This window comes from Manacus candei, unplaced genomic scaffold (assembly GCF_025592945.1).
Source record: "Manacus candei isolate 608988 ecotype Guabito, Panama unplaced genomic scaffold, ASM2559294v1 h1tg000066l, whole genome shotgun sequence".
Taxonomy (NCBI): domain Eukaryota; kingdom Metazoa; phylum Chordata; class Aves; order Passeriformes; family Pipridae; genus Manacus; species Manacus candei.
This window is the reverse complement of record NW_026138114.1, coordinates 140,473-159,696: the sequence shown is the minus strand read 5'-3', so window position 1 is coordinate 159,696 and position 19,224 is coordinate 140,473. Positions and strand designations below refer to the sequence as shown.

Below are 19,224 nucleotides of genomic sequence, written 5' to 3'. Positions count from 1 at the left end.
TGGGGTTCCCACCCCAGAGGGGGGTCCCGGCCCGTGCCGGGGGTCCCGGCGGTTTGGGGGTACCTGGGCAGGCTCGCAGGAAGCAGATGCGGGTGTCGATGTTGGGGGGGTGAGCGCAGCTCCCCCCGGGCGGGGGCCCCCCCCGGCGCCGCAGAGCGACCCCCACCCCGCAGGAGCGGCTGCAGGACCCCCACCCTCCCCAGGGCGGGGGGGCGCAGCCTGGGGGGATGGAGGGGGCAGCGTGACCCCCATGTGTTGGGGGCCCCCCCGCCCCTGAACCCACAGTCTTGGTGCCCCCCCAAACCCCCAACCTTGGAGGGTCCCAGCCCACCCCCCCCCGCCGCCTTGGCCGGGGTGCCCCCGCTCAGGAACCCCCCGTCCCTGGGGGGGCTGTTTCGAGGGGCCCGTCCTTCCCCCCCCCGGGGTCCCCTCACCTGAGGGGGTCTCGGCGGGGACCCCCGTGGGAGCCGGCGAGGGCAGCGCCCGGAGCTGGGGGGGCTCGGGGGAGGTCGTGGCACTCCCGGGGGCTCTCGGGGTCTCCTCGGGGACGGTCACGGTTCTGGGGGTGTCTCCGGCTGCGCTGGGGGGCTCCGGGTGGGTCTCGGCACTTTTGGGGGTCCCAGACTGCGGCCCCCCGAGAGCGGCCGTAGGGCTGGAGGGGCAGAGGGGGTCAGGGGAGACCCCCTCGGTGCCCTTCGGACTTGGGGACCCCCAACTCCCAGGACCCCCAAGTCCTGAGCCTTCCCACCCCCGGGGTCCCCCCGCACCTGGGGCTGCCGGGGGGTTCTGCCGGGGAGGCGGGGGGCAGCGCCGTTGTCACCGCGGGGGGGGTGCCCGGGGAGGTCGCGTTGTCACCTGCAGCGGGGACGGACACCGGGGCGACGGTCACAGGGTCTCCCCCGCGCCCCGGGACCTCGGGGTCACCCCCGCTCCCCCCGGGACCCCCCGGGCCCCCCCACTCACCCGCGGGGGCGCAGGAGCAGCAGGACCCGCCGTCCCCTTCCCGCAGCTCGTGGCCCTTGGGGACACCGACAGCGTCACCACCACCGCCCCCGCGGCCGCGCCCGCCCCCCGCGCCCCCCACTCACCCGGGGGCAGCCGGAGTCGCGGAGGGGGCAGTAGGGGACGCAGCGGACCCCCCCGCCGGGCAGGCACTGGCACACCTGGCAGGGGCCCCCCCGCCAGCGCTCGCCGGGGACGCGCCACCGGCCCCGCTCGTGGCACCGCCGGCACGGCCCCGTGTGGCACCTGCGGGGCGGGGGGGGCGTCACGCACCCGAGGGACCCCCCGGGCCCCCCGCGACCCCCCCGGGCCCCGCTGACCGTCGGGCCTTGCGGTAGATGCCGCGGCAGTGCCGCCCCCCCCCGCGCCGGGGGGGGTTCGAGGGGCTGCGGAACGACCACTGCACGCCGGGGGTCCCGCAGGTGCCCGCGCACGCGCCCCACGGCGACCACGACGACCACCCGCAGTCCACTGTGGGGGGCACCGGGTCACAGGGGGTCCCCCCGCACCGCCGGGGGTCCCCCCGCACTCGGCCCCGCGCCCGGACCCACCTGAGCAGCCGAGGAGGGGGCGGCAGTGCCGCAGGCGCCCCTCGAGGCAGGTGCAGAGGCGGCAGCCGAGGGGCACCGGGACCCCCGGGGGGTACGCGCGCCCCCCGGCCCGGCACGGGCACTCCCGCGGCCACACGCACCGGGCGGGCCCCGCGCCGGGCTCGGGGGCGTCCAGCACCCGCCCCGCCGGGCACCAGCACCCTGGGGAGGGGCGGGGGGTCAGCGGGTGCCCCTCACCTCGGGGTGCCCCCCCCGGGTCCCCCTCACCTGGGCGGCAGGGCGGGGGTCGCGGGCAGGTGACGGTGGCGGCCAGGTCGGCGCAGGAGGAGGGGCAGGGGGCGCAGGGGAGGGGGCGCAGCCCCCCCTCGCACTCGGAGGCGTTGAGGCACCCCCCCGGGGAGCAGGGGGCTGGGGGGAGCCAGGGGGTCAGCCACGGAGACCACCTGCCCCGCAGAGGACCCCCAATCTATAGAGCCCCCCATCCCACCGGGCCCCACCCGTCCCATCAGGACCCACCCGTCCCACAAAGCCCCCCCGCGCTGTGAGGACTCCCCACCCACAGAGCCCCCCCGTCTATGGAGCCCCCCCGTCCCAGCGGGACCCCCCACCTCCTTGGGCCCCCTGCCACAGTGCCCAGAGCCCTCCCCGAGCCCCCCCCTGCCCCGTGCCCCCCTCCCCCCGCACCCACCCATCTCCAGGGCTCCGGGGGGGGCCCCGGGCAGATCCTCGCAGGCTCGGCCGCCGTTTTGGGGGGGCCGACACCCCCTCCTGCGCAGCCGGACCCCCCCGCAGCCCCCCGGGCAGTCGGACCAGGGTCCCCACGGGCCCCACTCGCCGTCCACTGCGGGGGGGCGGGGGGGCGTCAGGGGGAGCCTCGGAACCCCCCAGGTCCCCCGGGCTGTGGGACCCCCAAACCTCTTGTGCAGCCCGAGCCTTGGGGACCCCCAAATCTCTCGGCATCCCATGGGACCCTTCCAACCCCCCGGTCCATGGGACCCCCTCAGATCCCCCGAACTCCCTGTGCAGCCTGAGCCACAGGGACCCTCAAATCCCTCAGGCACCCCATGAGACCCCCAAACCCCGGGGTCCCCCCAGTCCCCCCCGCTCACCCGGGCAGGCTCAGTGGAAGCAGAGTCGCTCCCGCCCGCGCTGCCCCCCCGCACCCCCGGGACCCCAAAACCTCCCAGGACCCCAAAACCCCTGTCCCCCCCAGACCCTCCCAGACCTCCCCGGGTGTCCCGAGCCCCCCAACCCGCGGGTCCCCCCGGCTCACCTGGGCAGGCCCGGTGGAAGCAGGGTCTCTCCTGCTCGCGCGGCCCCCGGCACACCCGCAGCAGCCCGGGGTGACCCTGGTGACACCCCCGCGCCCGGCGCTGCCCCCCGGGCCCGCAGGGGCGGCTGCAGGACCCCCAGGGGCCCCAGGGACCCCACAGGCCGCACCCCCGCTCGTCCGTCCCCGAGCTACAGTCCCGCACCCCGTCACACACCTGAGGGGACAGCGAGGGGGGACTTCGGGGAGGTCGGGGACAGGGGGGTGACACCGCAAGGGAGGCGGGGGACACCAAGGCGGCATTGAAAAGAAGTCGAGGGGACACCGGGACACTGGAGTGACAGCGGGGCGACACCAGGAGGGGGTTCGGGGCGTCGGGGACACGGGTGGGAGGGTCGAGGGGACATCGGGAGGGGACAGAGGTTACGACGGTGGCACTGGCGGGGGGTCGGGAGACACCACGGGAAGGGCTGAGAGGACAGAGAGGTGGCATCAGGAGGGGTTGGGGACAGCGGGGTGGCACCAGAAGGGGGTCGGAGTGACCCCGGGACCCCGCGGGGGGTCCCCCCGTGGCCCCCATTACCTGCTGGAAGGTGACACATTCGTCCCCCCCGCAGTCGAACTCGGCGCAAGGACCCCCCGGGCTGCTCCCGGGACCGCGGGGCTCTGGCGGGGGTCGGACAGGGGGGACTCTGAGGGGTCCCCGGGGGACGGGGGGGCTCTGGTGGGGAGGGGATCCCCGGCCAAGCCCCCTCCTGTGGGTCCCTCCACTGCTGAGCCCCCGCCCCACCCCCGCCCCGCAGGGTCCCCGGGGTCCCCAGGAGCGCATCCGGGGGGACCCCCAGACCTCCCTCCCCCCAGGTGTCCCCAGAAGTGACCGGGGGTCCCGGGGGTCTCACCGCACAGCTGAGGGCTCTCATCGGCGCTGTCGCGACAGTGGGGGACGCCGTCGCAGAGGTGGCGGGGGGGGACGCAGGCGGGGGCGCAGGGGCCGTGTCCGGGGGCGCAGGGGGGGTCGCAGGGCAGGTGGCCGGGGGCGCAGGGGGGGTCGCAGCCCCCCTCGTCGCTGCCGTCGGGACAGTCGCTGTCGCCGTCGCAGAGCCACCCCCGCGGGACGCACCCGCCGCTGTCACAGCGCAGGGACCGGGGGGCACAGGGCGCTGGGGAGGGGGACGCGGGGTCGGGGGGAGCACAGCCGCCGGGACCACCCACCCACGGGGACCACCCACTCCCCTACAGCCACGGGGGGGCACAGAGAACCCCCCGGAGCCGCGGGACCACCGACCTGCGGGGACCACCGGCCCCAGGGCGTGCCCGACCCTGGGGAGCCCACCTGTCCCACAGAGCCCACCCACCACAGAGCCCACCCACCACAGAGCCCTCCCGTCCCCGAGCCCTCCCGTCCCACCGGGACCCACCAACCCACGGAGCCGTCCCGCCCACAGAACCCACCCACCCCAGCCAGCCCACCCACCCCCAGAGCCCACCCAGGAGCCCACCCATCCCTCGGAGCCCACCTGTCCTCTCACCCCAAGGTCCCGGCCACGCCCGGGAGTCACCGAGCCCCCCTCACCTGCCGAGGCGTTGGCAGCGCTGGTGACAGTGTCGGTGACGGTGCCAATGTCGGCGACAGCGGCGGTGACAGTAGCGGTGTCGGTGGCGCTGGTAGCCGCGATGACAGTGCCAGCGGTGCCAGTGGCGGTGCCGGCGGTGCCAGCGGTGCCAGCGGTGCCAGCGGTGCCAGGAGCCAGCGGCGCGGGGGGCAGGGCCACCGCACAGCCCGCCGGACTCTCGTCCCAGCCGTCGCGACAGTCGCGAGCGCCGTCGCACACGGCGACCTCGGCCACGCACGAGCCGTCGGGGCAGGGCACGGTGCCGGGGGCGCAGGTGGCCCGCGCTGGGGACACGGGGACAGCGGTGACACCGCCGCCCTGGGGAGAGGTCTCCAAAGAGGGGGTCCCCGGGCGGGGGGTGCCGAGAGGAATCCCCAAAACGGGGGTTCTCAAAGAAGGGTCCGAGGGGTCCCGGGATGGAGGGGCCCCCAAAGGAAGGGTCCATGGGCGGGAACTGCAGGGTGGAGGGTCCCCAAATGGGAGTCCGGGTAAGGGATGGTGCCGGGGGGGAGTCCTGGGTGGGGGAGTTACGAGGTGGGGGGTGCCGAGGTGGGGGGGTCCTAGGGTGAGTGTGGTCCTCAGGTGGAGACCCAGGGTGGTCCCAGGGTGGAGGGGTCCAGAGTTGATGCCCAGGTCGGGGGTCCCAGGTCGGGATTTCCAGGACTGAGGGTCCCAGATGGGGTTCCCGGGGTGAGGGATTCCAGGGGGTCGCAGGGTCGGGGTTCCCGGTCGGGGGTCCCAGACGCGGCTCCCAGGGTGGGGGACCCCCCGTGCCCCTCACCGGGACAATTGGCCTCGTCGGCGCCGTCGGGGCAGTGGCGGCGGCCGTCGCAGAGCGCGGCGGGGGGGTGGCAGCCCCCCCCGGGGCACGGCAGGTGCCCCTCGGGGCAGGAGCAGCCGCGCTCGTCGCTCCCGTCCCCGCAGTCGTCGCGGCCGTCGCAGCGGTGGGGGTGGGGGACACAGCGGCCCCCCGCGCACCTGAACTGCCCCGGCCCGCACCGGGGGGCACAGCCTGCGGGGAGGGGACCCCCGTGTGGGGCACGGACACTCCCACCGTGGGCTACGGACACCCCACAGTGGGGCACAGACACCCCCGCAGTGGGAACAGACCCCCACGACTGGGGGGCTCAGATCCCCGCATCATGGGGCACAGACCCCCCCCCAGCGTGGTCCATGGACCCCTTGGTTGTGGAGCTCAGGGACCCTCGCTATGGGGCACAGACTCCGAGGGTTGTGGGGCTCGGACCCCCCTCTGTGGGGCACAGGCACTTCTCTGGTTCTCTGGGACCCCCAACTCCCTCCCAGTTGCCGGGACCCCTGGATGCTGCCGTGGGACACGGACCCCAGGACTGGGGGGCTCAGACGCGTCTCTGGTTCCCCGGGACCCCGAGCTCCCCCATCCCGGCCCCCCGGGGTCACTCACCCTCCTCGTCCGAGTGGTCCCCGGGGGGACAGTCGAGCCGCCCGTCGCAGACGCGGGCGGGGGGGAGGCAGCGCCCCCCGGCACAGGCGAACTCGGGGGGGGCGCAGGGCTGGGGGGGACACCCCGCCTCGTCCCAGCCGTCGGGGCAGTGGGTGACACCGTCACAGCGGGCCCCCCAGGGCAGGCAGCGCCCGCCGGGGCAGCGGGGCTGGTGGGGGGCGCAGGGGGGGTCGCACAGCTCGTCCGAGCCGTCACCGCAGTCGTCCTCGTTGTCACAGAGCCAGGCCCCCGGCACGCAGAGACCCCCCTCCCGGCAGCGGAACTCCCACGGGGCACAGCCGGGGGCGGCGGGACACGGGGACGGGGTCGGGGGGCACTGCCAGTGCCCCTCGAGACACGTGCTGGGGGGGACAGGTCAGACACACGGGGGGCGGGGGGGCCCAGTGTCCCGGTGTCCCGGTGTTCCGGTATCCCACTATCCCAGTGTCACAGTGTCCCGGTGTCCCAGTGCCCAGCTATCATGGTGTCCCAGTGCCTGGGGGGCCCAGTATCCCCATATCCCAGTGTCTCCATGTCCCAGTGTCCTAGTGTCCCAGTCTCCCCATATCCCAGCATCTCTTTGTCCCAGTGTCTTGGTGTCCCAGTGTCCCAAGATCCCAGTGTCCCCGTGTCCCTGTGCCCCAGCATCCCAGTGCCCCAGTATCCCGGTATCCCGGTATCCCGGTATCCCAGTTCCCCAGTATCCCAATATCCCGGTATCCCGGTATCCCAGTGTCCCAGTATCCCAGTATCCCGGTATCCCGGTGTCCCAGTGCCCCAGTATCCCAGTGCCCCAGCATCCCAGTGCCCCAGTATCCCAGTGCCCCAGTATCCCGGTATCCCGGTATCCCGGTGTCCCAGTGTCCCAGTGCCCCAGTATCCCGGTGTCCCAGTGTCCCAGTGCCCCAGTATCCCAGTATCCCGGTGTCCCAGTGCCCCAGTATCCCAGTATCCCGGTATCCCGGTATCCCGGTGTCCCAGTATCCCAGTATCCCAGTATCCCGGTGTCCCGGTGTCCCAGTGCCCCAGTATCCCGGTATCCCGGTGTCCCAGTATCCCGGTATCCCGGTGTCCCAGTGCCCCAGTATCCCGGTATCCCGGTATCCCGGTGTCCCAGTATCCCAGTATCCCGGTGTCCCAGCATCCCAGTGCCCCAGTGCCCCGGTATCCCGGTGCCCCAGTGCCCCAGTATCCCAGTATCCCGGTATCCCGGTATCCCAGTATCCCGGTGTCTCGGTATCCCGGTATCCCGGTGTCCCAGTAGCCCCCGTGGCTCACCAGTTGCTGCAGCCCTGGCTCACGGTGGCTCCAGCCGGGAAGGCAAACCCGTCCCAGAAGCAGGGACAGGATGGGGGGTCCACACACCTCCCGTCTGCCGGGGGTGAGGGGGACACGGGCTGGCACCAGGACCTCCCCCAGCCCTCCCCCGCCCCCCCCGGGCCTCATCCAGCCCCTCCCCCGCCCCCTCCTCCCCGCCCCAGCCCCCCCTTCCTCCGGCCCCTCCCTCAGCCCCCTCCCAGCGCCCCCCAGGCCCCCCCAGCCCCCTGCCCCCTTCTCACCGTGCAGGACCCTCCCGGGGGGGCAGAAGCACCCCTCGAGACACCCCAGGGCCCCGCAGAGCTCGGGGGGGTCCCGGCCGAGGTCGCGGCAGGTGGGGGGGCAGGGGGGGCCGCAGGGGTTGTACTCCTGCCCCCCCTCGCACTGCAGCGCTGCAGAGAGGGGGCGTTTAGGGGGGCTGTGACCCCCCAACACACATCCAGGACCACCCATGACCCACAGCCTGGGATCCCCCCGACCCACATTCAGGACCCCCGGAACCCACAGCCCGGATTCCCCTCCCACCCATGGGGGGCTCCTGCGCCCCCAGCCCCATTGCCCGGCCCCCATCCCTGGCACACCCCATGGGGGCCTCAGCCTGGGTCCCTCTGTGTCCCCCGGGACCCCCCAGCACCCCCGGACCTTCGGGACCCCCCTGGCCCCCCCTCCCCGGGCTCACGGCACAGCTCAGGGTGGGGCTGGGACCCCTCGGCCCCCCGGCCCGCCCCGGTGCCCCCCGGCGTGGGCACTCACGGCACAGCCCCTGGCTCCGCCAGCGCAGGGGTCTCCCCCGACGGCCGCACTCCTCGGCGTAGGCGGCCAGGGCCGTGCACAGACACTCGCAGTCCCCCCCGCTGTCACACCTGGGGACACGCCGTGGGACGGGGCCCGGGACGCGCCCCTGGGGCCTGGGGACCCCCCGACCCCCCCAAACTCACCCGCAGGTGTCGAACAGGCACCACTCGTAGAAGCGCTGGGGGGGCACCAGGTCGTGGCAGGGGGCAAAGAGCTGGTGCCGCAGGACCCCGCAGCGCCCCCGCGCCCAGGCTGCGCGCTGCGGGCTGTCCTGAGGGGGACACACCCCTTCAGACCCCCCGTGTCCCCGCCCCCCCCTTGATGTCCCCCCATCCTCCCCCCGTGTCCCCCTGTGTCCCTCTCATCCAGTCACGGTGTCCCCCACATGGTCCAGGCCGAGTGCTGGGGGCTGTCCTGGGGGGGACACACCCCGTCAGCCCCTGTGTGTCCCCCCATCCCCCCCCCGTGTCACCCTGTGTCGTCCCATCCACCTCCTGTGTCCCCCTGTCCATCCCCTGTGCCAACCCCCCATGTCTCCCCGTCCCCCCCCATGTCCCCCTGTCAGCCCCCCATGTCCCCCCGTGCCCCCCGTGTCCCCCTGTCAGCCCCCCATGTCCCCCCGTGCCCCCCGTGTCCCCCTGTCAGCCCCCCATGTCCCCCCGTCCCCCCGTCCCGCCGGTCCCCCGTGTCCCCCGTACGTCGCAGGGGTGCTGGCGGTGCCCGTCGGCCTCGGGGCAGAGGGGGCTGAGGCGCCAGGAGTCCCCGAAGACCTCGGGGGTCGCCTCGAGAGCCCCCTCCCGGCTCCCGAAATCGTTCTCGGCGTCGCCGTCGAAGTTCCCGCAGAGCCCGGCCAGGCGCCCGCGGAGCCGCGGGGACGCGCGCACGTACACGCGGGTCCCTGGGGGGCACCGGGGGGGTCCCCCTGTCACCCATGGCACCAGGGACCCTCCCCATGGCACAGGGGACCCACCATGGTGACCCCTCCATGGCACCACCAGCATCAGGGGCCCCCCCATGCCCCCCCCGTACCGGGGACCCCCCTGCACCCTACTCTGGTCTCACCTCTGTTCCAGAGCCCCCCCACTCCGGTGCCACCCCTGTGCCCTGGAGGGGGGTCCCACCTCTCTCCCAGCAACCCCCCAGTCCCATGGCCCCCCAGCCCCCCCCATGGCCCCCCCGGGGGTCTCACCTCCGTCCCACAGCACGGCCACGCCCCTGGCCCCCCAGACACCCCCATGGTCCCCCAGCCCCCCCCATGGCCCCCCCGGGGGTCTCACCTCCGTCCCACAGCACGGCCACCCCCCTGGCCCCCCAGACACCCCCCTGGCCCCCCAGACCCCCCCATGGCCCCCCCGGGGGTCTCACCTCCGTCCCACAGCACGGCCACGCCCAGGCGCGTGAGGAGCAGCAGGAAGAGCCCCGCGCGCTGCAGCGCCAGCCCCGACCCCCCGAACACCTTGGGGGGTCGCACGGCCACCCCGTTCACTGTCACCTCCCGCCCTGCCGGGCCGGCACAGAGGGTCACCCACATTCCACCGTGCCCCCCTTATGTCCCCTCATGTCCCCCCCACGTGTCCCACCCTGCCGTGACAGGGTTGGGACGCCACTGTGGGTCACCCTGCCACGTCCCCGTGTCCCCCACGGCCCCCCATGGCCCCCCTCTTGTCCCCCGTGCCCCTCCACATCCCCACCCCCCGCAGCCCCCGCCCTACCACGGTCGAGCCAGGATGTCACCGGGGGTGACCCACACATGTCCCCGTGTCCTCCCCGTGTGCCCTCCTGTCCCCCCTCAGCCGCAGCATGTGCACGGTGTCCCCCCATGTCCCCCCCGTCCCCGTGTCCCTCACCCCTCAGCATGCGCACCACGGTGTCCCCCATGTCCCCCCCTGTCCCCCCTGTCCCCCCGTGTCCCCTCACCCCTCAGCATGTGCACGGTATCCCCCCATGTCCCCCATGTCCTCCCCTGTCCCCCATGTCCCCCCGTGTCCCCTCACCCCTCAGCATGTGCACGGTGTCCCCCCTGTCCCCCCTGTCCCCCCTGTCCCCGCGTCCCTCACCCCTCAGCATGTGCACCACGGTGTTGCCCATGGCCACCACCACGGACTTGGTGCAGGTGACGCCGGTGGCCCCGCAGGGGACGTTCTCGGCGGTGACAGCGAACAGCCCGGTGGCCTCGCGGGCCAGCAGGTACTCGCAGTCCCCCGCGAAGGTGAAGGCGCGGCCGTCGAAGGTGACATAGTGGGGGTCCCCGGTGGCCACGCACGTCCCCGCGCACTCCTCGCGCCCGCAGTGCCACCGCTGCCGCCGGCACACGCTGCGGGACGGGCTCGGTGCCACCGCGGGGGCACCGGGGGCGTGCCGGGGGGCTGGGGGGTCACCAGGGGCCTGCGGGGGGCTGGGGGTGTCGCTGAGGGGTTAGTAAGGGTCTGGGGGTGTCCCCGTGGGGGTGGCGGGGGTCGGGGGAGGCCGGTAGAGGTTTGGGGGTGTCCCCGCGGGGGCTGGAGGAGGTCCGGGGGTGTCCCTGAGGGTTGGCGGGGGTCTGGGGGTGTCACCAGGGGGTGGCAGGGGTGCGGGGTGGTCTGAGGGTGTCCGGGGGTCCCACCAGGTGTTGCAGTCGCGGGCGATGGTGGCGTTGGGGGGGTACAGCCGCCCGCCGTGGTGACAGGGACACTCGTCCGGTGACACGCAGCGCCCGTCCTGCGGCCAGACCGGGGTGAGTGGGGCTGGGGGGGTCCCCCATCCCCGCCCTCCCCCCCGGGGAGTCACGCACCAGGAAGAGGGTCCCGGGGGGGCAGACGCAGCCGTCGGCGGGGCCCCCGCAGGTGCCGCCGGGCTCGGCGGGGTCGCAGCGGCGCAGGCACGACCCCGGCGCGTGGAGCAGCCCCGGGGGGCAGCGCGGGGCGGGGGGACACGGGGCGGGGGCGCAGCGCCACGACCCCCCTGCGCACACACTGCGGGGGGCGGGGAGGGACCCCTGTCCCGCTGAGACCCCGAGACACGGTCCCTGCACCCCCATCCCCACCCTCCAAATCCTACCGAGCCCGCCTGCGCCCCCATCTACAGCACTCCCAATCCACCGGGTCCCCCACACCGGTAACCCTCCCCACCCAGCTTCAGCACCCAGCACCCACATCCCACTGAGACCCCCACACCGGGGTTCCCATGTCCCCATCTCCACCCTCCAGCACCCCCAACCCGTCACCACGCCCTGGTCCCTGCACCTCAAATCCCACCAAGCCCCCCACGCTCCAGTTCCCCCACCCCCAGCATCCCAAACCCCACTGAGTCCCCCGCATCGGGGTCCCTGTACCCCCATCCTCCTCCCACAGGACCCACATCCCGCCGAGCTCCCCCCGGCGGCCCCCCCCCCCCCTCCGGGGTGCCGGGTCCCCATCGCTGTCCCCGCGGTGGGACACGGGACAAAAGCCCCCCCGTCCCGCGGGGGGTCACACCGGGCCGGAGGGGGTTTCATCAGGTGTCACTGGCACCGCCATGTCCTGCCTGGGTGACTCTGTCCTGCGGGTGACGCCCCGGCCCCCCAAACCTCCCCGGGCCCCCAATTGCCCCGGGACCCACCAGGCCTGGCAGCCGCGGTGCAGGCGGGCGCCGGGGGGGTACAGGCGGGCGCCGCGGGGGCACGGGCAGGCGGCGGGGGGCACACACTGGCCCCCCTGGGCCAGCAGCAGCCCCGGGGGGCAGCGGCAGCCGGGGACACAGAGGGTGTCCGGTGGGGGACAGTCCCCGGCTCCGGGGGGCTCCGAGCAGGAACGGCCGCAGGGACCCCCACAGTCCTGGAACTGCTGCCCCCCGGGGCACGGCTCGTCTGGGGGGACAGAGGGGTTACCGGAGGGGCAGACGTGTCACATCATCCCATCCCCTCCCATCCCATTCTATCCCCATCCCACTCCTATCTCCATCCCCATCCCCTCTCACCCCATCTCCTCTGACCCCATCTCATCCCATCCCTTCCCATCCCATCTCATCCCGTCCCATCCCGCCCCATCCCGTCCCATCCCATTCCCATTCCCATTCCCATCCAATCCCATCCTATCCCACCGCAGAGGCTCCGGTTCCTCCACTGCAGCTCCGTCCCCTCCCGGGCGCATTCCCGGCCGTAGGCTCCCAGTGCCGGGCACAGGCACCGCTGCGGCTCCTGCTCCCGGCAGGAACACACATCCCACCGGCACAGCTCCAGGAACGGCTCCGGATCCACCGCGCGGTGACACGGCTGGGCCGGGGGGACACTGTCACATCCCTGTCACCCGTCCCCGCTGGGCCGGGGGGACACTGTCACACCCCTGTCACCCGTCCCCGCTGGGCCGGGGGGACACTGTCACACCCCTGTCACCCGTCCCCGCTGGGCCGGGGGGACATTGTCACACCCCTGTCACCCGTCCCCGCTGGGCCGGGGGGACATTGTCACATCCCTGTCACCCGTCCCCACCGTGCCGGGGGGACATTGTCACACCCTTGTCACCCGTCCCCGGTCCCCGCTGTGCCGGGGGGACACCGTCACACCCCTGTCACCCGTCCCCTCTCCCCGCCGTGCCGGGGGGACACTGTCACACCCCTGTCACCCGTCCCTGCTGTGCCGGGGGGACATTGTCACATCCCTGTCACCCGTCCCCTCTCCCCGCCGTGCCGGCCCCTCACCTGGAACGCCGGCCCCATGAGCACGGCGCAGGCGGCCTCGGCGCGCTCCCGGCTCCCGGGAAAGCCGTGGCAGGGGTCGGGAATGCCGGGGCCCAGCGCCGGGCAGGCTCCGGCCGCACGGAAGGCGTTGGCGAAGGCGGCGACTCCCGGCTCCACATCCCCCTCCGGCGTCGTGAACTCGTCCCGCTGGTCCCCGGTGAAGGTCCCGCAGAGCCCCCGCACCTGCACAGGTGTGTCACGGTGAGCCCACCAGACCCTCGTCCCACCACGCCCCCATCCCGCGGGATCCCACCGGATCCCCGTCCCACCGGGAGCATCCCCGGGGTCCCACTCACCGTGCCGGCCATGGCGGGCTGGAGGGTGATGTAGGTGTTGGGGGTCCCCAGCCCCCAGAGCAGGTGGGCGTCGGGCACCTGAAGGTGCAGGAAGGCCGAGGACGCGCGGCGGATGCTCAGCCCGGCACCGGAGAAGGGCAGTGTCACCTCCCGCCCGGCCACTGTCACCTCCCCTGAGGGGGACAGCGGTGGCACCGTGAGGGTGGGCACCGGGATGGACCCGTCACTGTGGGGTCAGTGGGGATGGGACCCTCTGCCGTGGGGACGTTGGGGACAGGCACTGGGACGGCCCCCACTGCCGTGGGGACGTTGGGGACATTGGAGACAGGCGTTGGGACGGCTGCCACCACCCCACCAGGGTGCAAGGATGATCCCGGCCCCGGTCCCGGTCCTGTCCAGGTGTGTCACCTGTGCCGTGCAGACGGGCCGTGGTGCGGCCGGTGGTGACAGTGAGGGTGCGGGGACAGCCGAGGGGCCGGGGGCTGTCGCAGGGCTCGTGCTCGGCCGTGATCAGCAGCCGCCGCCCCACGAAGTCCTGGCGGGCAGAAACACGGTGACACCTCCCGGGCAGAGCCACCGCGGCCGCCCCCAGAGCCCCCCCGCGCCCCCCCGGCCCCTCACCTCCACCAGGGTGTGGGCGCAGGGGGCCGGCAGGGAGAAGCGGCGGCGGTCGAAGGTGACGAAGTGACGCCCCCCCAGCACCGCGCACTCGGCCGGGCACCGCTGCTGCTCACAGCGCCAGCGCCCGCCCTCGCACGTGCTGGGGACACCGGGGACACCGGTCACGGGGGGACACCGGGGGGACACGGGGGGGGCACTGGGGGGAGGGGAGACACTGCAGGGGACACCGGGATGGAGGGGGACATGCTGCAGGGGACCCCGGGGTGGGGCACACACCACAGGGGACCCCGGGGTAGTGGGGGAGATGTCACAGGGACCCTGGGATGAAGGGAGACCTGTCACGGGGGACCCCAGGGTAGTGGGGGACACCACAGGGGACATCGGACTGGGAGGACACGTGCTACAGAGAACACTGAAGAGGGATTCATCCCAGGGGACACCACAGGGGACATCAGGCTGGGAGGACACGAGCCACAGCGGAGTGAAGAGGGATACATCGAGGGGACACCGGGCTAGGGAGGGGACACGCCACAGGGGACATGCTGCGGGGGACTCTGGGGTAGTGGGGTCACCGCAGAGACACGGCAGGGGACCCCGGGCTAGGGAAGGGACACGCCACAGGGCACCCTGGCGCTGCCCATCAGCCGGGTCCCCCTCCGATGGGTGCCCCCCCGGTGCCACCGCTGTCCTCGCGGTGTCACCCACCAGCGGTTGCAGCGCTGGCGGATGCTCTGGCCGGGCCCGTAGCGCTGTCGCCGGTGGTGGCAGGGGCAGGCGGCGGGGGGGACACAGCCGTCCCCGTCCCGGGCCAGCCCCGGGCCGCACTCGCAGCCGCCGTGGCAGTGGCGCTGGCACGTCCCCTCCTCGGCGCTGCCCGCGGTGGCACAGGTGACCGGGCACAGGGACACGCAGTCCGAGAAGCGCTGCCCGGCGCCGCAGCGGCGCTCTGGGGAGGGGACACCGCGGTGGCACCGGTGGCACCGCGGAGAGGGGTCGGGGAGGGCCCCCCCCGCAGTTCCTACCGCAGAAGCCGGGCCGGCGCCAGGGGACGTGGACCTGGCGGCGGGAGCACTCCCGGGAGTACGCGGAGAAGGTGTCGCAGGCGGCGGGGGGCGGGGGGACGGGGGGCGACGGGGGGTCGGGGGGTGACAGGGGGTCGGGGAGGGACGAGGGTCCAGGGTCCCCGTCCCCGCACAGCAGCGCCAGACACGCTGCGTAGAACCCGCTGGGGTCCACCTGGAGGGGGGCAGAGGGGAGGACCCCACGTAAACCCCTGGGACTCCCACGCCCCCCACACCCTTCCAGGACCCCCCAGAATCCCCTAGATCCCTCCAGAATTCTCCAGGACACTCGGAACCCCTCCCGGACCCCCCGGGACCCTTCTGGACCCCTTGGAGCCCCCCTGGAACCCCCTGGACCCCCCAGAACCCCCTGGACCCTCAGACCCCCTGGGACCTTCCAGTATCCCCCAGGACAGAACAGGATTCCCCCAGGATCCGTCAGGGCCCCCCAGGGCACTCCCAGGACCTTCCCGGTAACCCCCTGGACCCCTTGGGACCTCCCCCCACCCCCCGACGCCCCCGGGTGCCGCTGACCTCGCCGTGGCACTGCTGGAAGGGCTGGGCCAGCAGCTGCCCGCACGTGGCCACCGCAGGTGCCACCTCGCCTGGGCCACACCTGGAGCCACCCTCCGGCACGTCCCTGCACGGGGGCTGAGCCGGGGGTCCCTCAGCGCCGGGAACCCCCAAATGGGCACGGGGGGGTCACCCCGCCCCCCAGGTGTGTGGCACTGCCCAGGTACCTCTGTGCCAGCTGCCGGCACCTTCCAGGCGTTGCCAAAGGCGGCGGCAAAGGGAGTGACGTCCCCATCGGGGCTCACGAAGTCGTCTGGGGGGACAGGGAGGGTGGAGGCACAGGGGGTGTCCCCCCAGTCCCCCTGTGGAGCGGGGGTGGCACCGGGCAGGTGGCACTTACCTGCAGGGTCGTCGGTGTAGGTGCCGCAGAGCCCCCCGGTGCCCCCCCGCAGCTCGGGCTCCACCGTCACTGTCACCGCCAGGTGCCCGTCCCAGGCCACCCGCACGCCCAGGCTGCTGGCCACGGCCACCCAGTCCCCCGGCCAGGTGACACCGAGCCCTGCGGGGCGGGATGGGGCCGGGATGGGGACAGGGAACCTGGCGGCAGCTTTGCCACCACCGCTGATCCATCACGGTGTCCTGGTGCCACCCAGCGTCACCGGGGGCTCATCCCCACCCTCCCGCGGGTTGGTGGCCTCGGGGACGCACCTCTGTGCAGGTAGGGGTGTCCCTCCAGCACCGTCACCCCGTTCACCGACACCTTCCGTCCCCAGGCCACCACCGTGTCTGTCCCGAAGGTCATGTGCAGCACCTGGGGCAGCACCGTGTCACCCACCAGGGATGTGGGACACACAGGTGTGCCAGGGACAGTGGGATGGCACCGGGACACACAGGTGTGCCAGGGACAGTGGGATGGCACCGGGACACACAGGTGTGCCAGGGACAGTGGGATGGCACCGGGACACACAGGTGTGCCAGGGACAGGGGGGATGGGGATGGCACACACAGGTGTGCCAGGGACAGCGGGGATGGGAACAGGACACACAGGTGTGTCACAGCTCCTGAGGACAGGGACAGGACCCATCTCAGCACCCATCCCACCTCCCAGCCCTGTCCCAAAACCCACCACAGCTCCCAGCCCCCGTTCCCTCTCCCAGCCCCATCCCACCCCCCTAGGATGACCCCCTGTGACCCCTCTGACACCCCCCATACCTGGGGGTGGCCGAGGCCGATGGTGACGTCCCAGGTGCCGTCGGTGGCCGTGGCCAGGCTGTACCGGCAGGTCCCGGCGAAGCCGAAGTGCCGCCCGTCGAAGGTGCGGAACCGCGTCCCGGCCCAGGCCTGGCACGTGGCCGGGGGGCTGCGGTGGCGCGGGGACCCCCCGTCCCCGCCCAGGGGCAGGCGGGTGCAGGGCAGGCAGGGCCCCGTGTCCCCGGTGTCCCCGGTGTCCCCGGTGTCCCCACGGTGCCAGCTGTGCCCCCAGGGCTGCCGGCAGCACTCGGAGCGGCTCATGGCGCTGCCGTTGTGGCCACCGGGGCCATCCTGGCACTGCCACGAGCCGAAACAGCGGCCCAGGGAGCCCGGGCCTGCGGGATGGGGTGGCATCGGGTGGCACTGGGTGACATGGGTGGGATGGCACCCATCCCAGTTCCCATCCCAGCACCTGTCCTGGATCCAATCCCAGCACCCATCCCAGCACCCAGTCCCGGCTCCCAGAACACATCTTAGATCCCATCCTGGATCCCGTTCCTGCTTCCATTACCCATCTGAGCTCCCATCCTGGCACCTACCACTGCTCCCAGCACCCATGCCAGCACCTGGTGGGAATGGCACAGTGGGAATGGCACCCATCCCAGTGCCCATCCCAGCTCCTGTCACCCATCCCAGTGCCCATCCCAGCTCCCGGCACCCATCCCAGCACCCAGTGGGAATGGGGCAGTGGCAATGGCACCCTGGGGACATCCCTGGGTGCCACCCCCACGTCCCCATACCCTCGGTGCAGCGGGGGCCGCTCCAGCCGGGACAGCAGCCGCGCTCCGTGTGGCTCCGGACCACCGGCCGTGTCTCTGGGGGGCTGCGGGGGGACCCCAGTGTCACCCGGTGCCACCTCAGTGCCACCCGGGGTCACCCCGTGCCACCTCAGTGCCACCCGGGGTCACCCCGTGCCCCGTCTCTCCGGGCTCACCGGTAGATGTAGCAGAGGGGGGGGTCGGTGCCGGTGTCCCCGGGTGGGTCGGTTTTGGTGTCCCCTGGGGGGTCAGTTTTGGTGTCCCCCGGGGGGTCCCCGCCTCCCTGGCGCGTGCGGTCCCGGTCCAGCCGCCACCCGGCCAGGCTGTACTGGTACAAACTGGGACAGGGCACGGCGGCCTCGCGCCGGGGCGTCACCTCCTCCTGCTCCGTCACCTGCACCGTCCGCTCGCACCAGCGCCTGCCGGGCACCCCCGGGATCCAGCCGGGACCCAGCCGGGACCCAGCACCCATCCCGGATCCACCCCAGCACCCATCCTGGATCCACCCCAGCACCCATCCCAGCACCCATCCCAGATCCACCCTGGCACCCACCCCAGCACCCATCCCGGATCCACCCCAGCACCCACCCCAGCACCCATCCCAGCACCCATCCCAGCACCCATCCCGGATCCACCCCAGCACCCATCCCAGCACCCATCCCGGCACCCATCCCAGCACCCATCCCGGATCCACCCCAGCACCCATCCCGGCACCCACCCCAGCACCCACCCCAGCACCCATCCCAGATCCACCCTGGCACCCACCCCAGCACCCATCCCGGATCCACCCCAGCACCCATCCCGGCACCCACCCCAGCACCCATCCCGGATCCACCCCAGCACCCATCCCGGCACCCATCCCAGCACCCACCCCAGCACCCATCCCGGCACCCATCCCGGCACCCACCCCAGCACCCACCCCAGCACCCATCCCGGATCCACCCCAGCACCCATCTGGCACTCACCACACCTACCCCCACTCCTGGCACCCACCCCAGCTCCCAGCCTGCATCTGAGCACCCATCCCGGGATCCATCCAGATCCCATCCCTGCTCCCAGCACCCATCCCAACTCCCGACACACATCCTGGCTCCCAGCTCCCATCCTGGGATCCATCCCATCCCACAGCACCCATCCCATCCCCCATTCCCAGTTCCCACCCCCATTCCCAGCTCCCAACACACATTCCCAGTTCCTGTCACTCAGACCCAGTTCCCACCTCCCATTCCCAGTTCCCTTTCCCACCTCCCACACCCATTCCCAGTTCCCAATCCCATTCCCAGTTCCCTTTCCCACCTCCCACACCCATTCCCAGTTCCCACTCCCATTCCCAGTTCCTCACCCCGTGGCTGCCCCCACCACCGTCACCCACAGCACGGTGACAGCCACAGCCCCCCTGGCCACGCCCGGACAGGTCACTCCAGCCGTGCCAGATCCCATTTTTCCTGGAAAAGTGGAATCCAGGTGACTCCGCTGTCACAATTCCAGGGCCATCCCTGTGGCTGGGACCCCCCAGGCACAGAAACGCTCCCAGTGTCCCCCCCCGATGTCACTCACCGGCCCCAGCTCCGGCACTGCCAAGAGGCTCTGGAATTTATGGAAAGTCCCCAAAAGTGCCACCAGCTGAGGAGACACTGATTGGGCCCAGCTGGCGGCCGGGGGGGAACACGGTGACATCAGGGTGACATCTCCCTGTTTCCTGGGAGAAGGTCATGGCATGGGACAGCCAGGATCCGGCACGGGGGGGGACACGGATGTGGCGGGACTGCGGGTCCTGGTCACACTCAGCCCCTTTTGTTCCCATGTCCCTGTCCTGTGCCTTCCAATGTCCCTGTCCTGTGTCCCCATGTCCCTGTCCTGTGCCTTCCAATGTCCCTGTCCTATGTCCCCCTGTTTCCCCTCACGTCCTCCTGTGTCCCCTCATGTCTCTGTCTCACGTCCCCTCCATGTCCCCCCACGTGCCCCTATGTCCCTCCATGTCCCTGCACCGTGTACCCCCATATCTCCACTCCCTGTTCTGTG

The 19,224-nt window shown here is 73.0% G+C and overlaps 1 protein-coding gene across 1 annotated transcript in view; it reads right to left on the bottom strand.

Annotated features, from left to right (window-relative positions):
• Window positions 1-17,674, bottom strand: part of LOC127479302 (SCO-spondin-like) — a 31,145-nt gene extending 13,471 nt beyond the window's left edge. Inside the window, 39 exon segments of the mRNA XM_051806049.1 lie at window positions 64-219; window positions 435-652; window positions 768-855; window positions 964-1,018; window positions 1,089-1,248; window positions 1,323-1,473; window positions 1,554-1,754; window positions 1,821-1,961; window positions 2,242-2,394; window positions 2,827-3,040; window positions 3,407-3,489; window positions 3,723-3,983; window positions 4,538-4,720; window positions 5,218-5,448; window positions 5,860-6,260; window positions 7,177-7,270; window positions 7,458-7,607; window positions 7,969-8,078; window positions 8,154-8,281; window positions 8,709-8,908; window positions 9,376-9,510; window positions 10,068-10,324; window positions 10,613-10,707; window positions 10,781-10,961; window positions 11,587-11,833; window positions 12,067-12,238; window positions 12,664-12,885; window positions 12,999-13,171; window positions 13,407-13,533; window positions 13,620-13,758; window positions 14,325-14,565; window positions 14,642-14,730; window positions 14,815-14,855; window positions 15,421-15,506; window positions 15,594-15,752; window positions 15,902-16,004; window positions 16,406-16,779; window positions 17,185-17,267; window positions 17,379-17,674. Of these exon segments, the coding sequence (XP_051662009.1) occupies window positions 64-219; window positions 435-652; window positions 768-855; window positions 964-1,018; window positions 1,089-1,248; window positions 1,323-1,473; window positions 1,554-1,754; window positions 1,821-1,961; window positions 2,242-2,394; window positions 2,827-3,040; window positions 3,407-3,489; window positions 3,723-3,983; window positions 4,538-4,720; window positions 5,218-5,448; window positions 5,860-6,260; window positions 7,177-7,270; window positions 7,458-7,607; window positions 7,969-8,078; window positions 8,154-8,281; window positions 8,709-8,908; window positions 9,376-9,510; window positions 10,068-10,324; window positions 10,613-10,707; window positions 10,781-10,961; window positions 11,587-11,833; window positions 12,067-12,238; window positions 12,664-12,885; window positions 12,999-13,171; window positions 13,407-13,533; window positions 13,620-13,758; window positions 14,325-14,565; window positions 14,642-14,730; window positions 14,815-14,855; window positions 15,421-15,506; window positions 15,594-15,752; window positions 15,902-16,004; window positions 16,406-16,779; window positions 17,185-17,267; window positions 17,379-17,674 (6,598 nt within the window).
• Window positions 17,675-19,224: the final 1,550 nt, after the last annotated feature.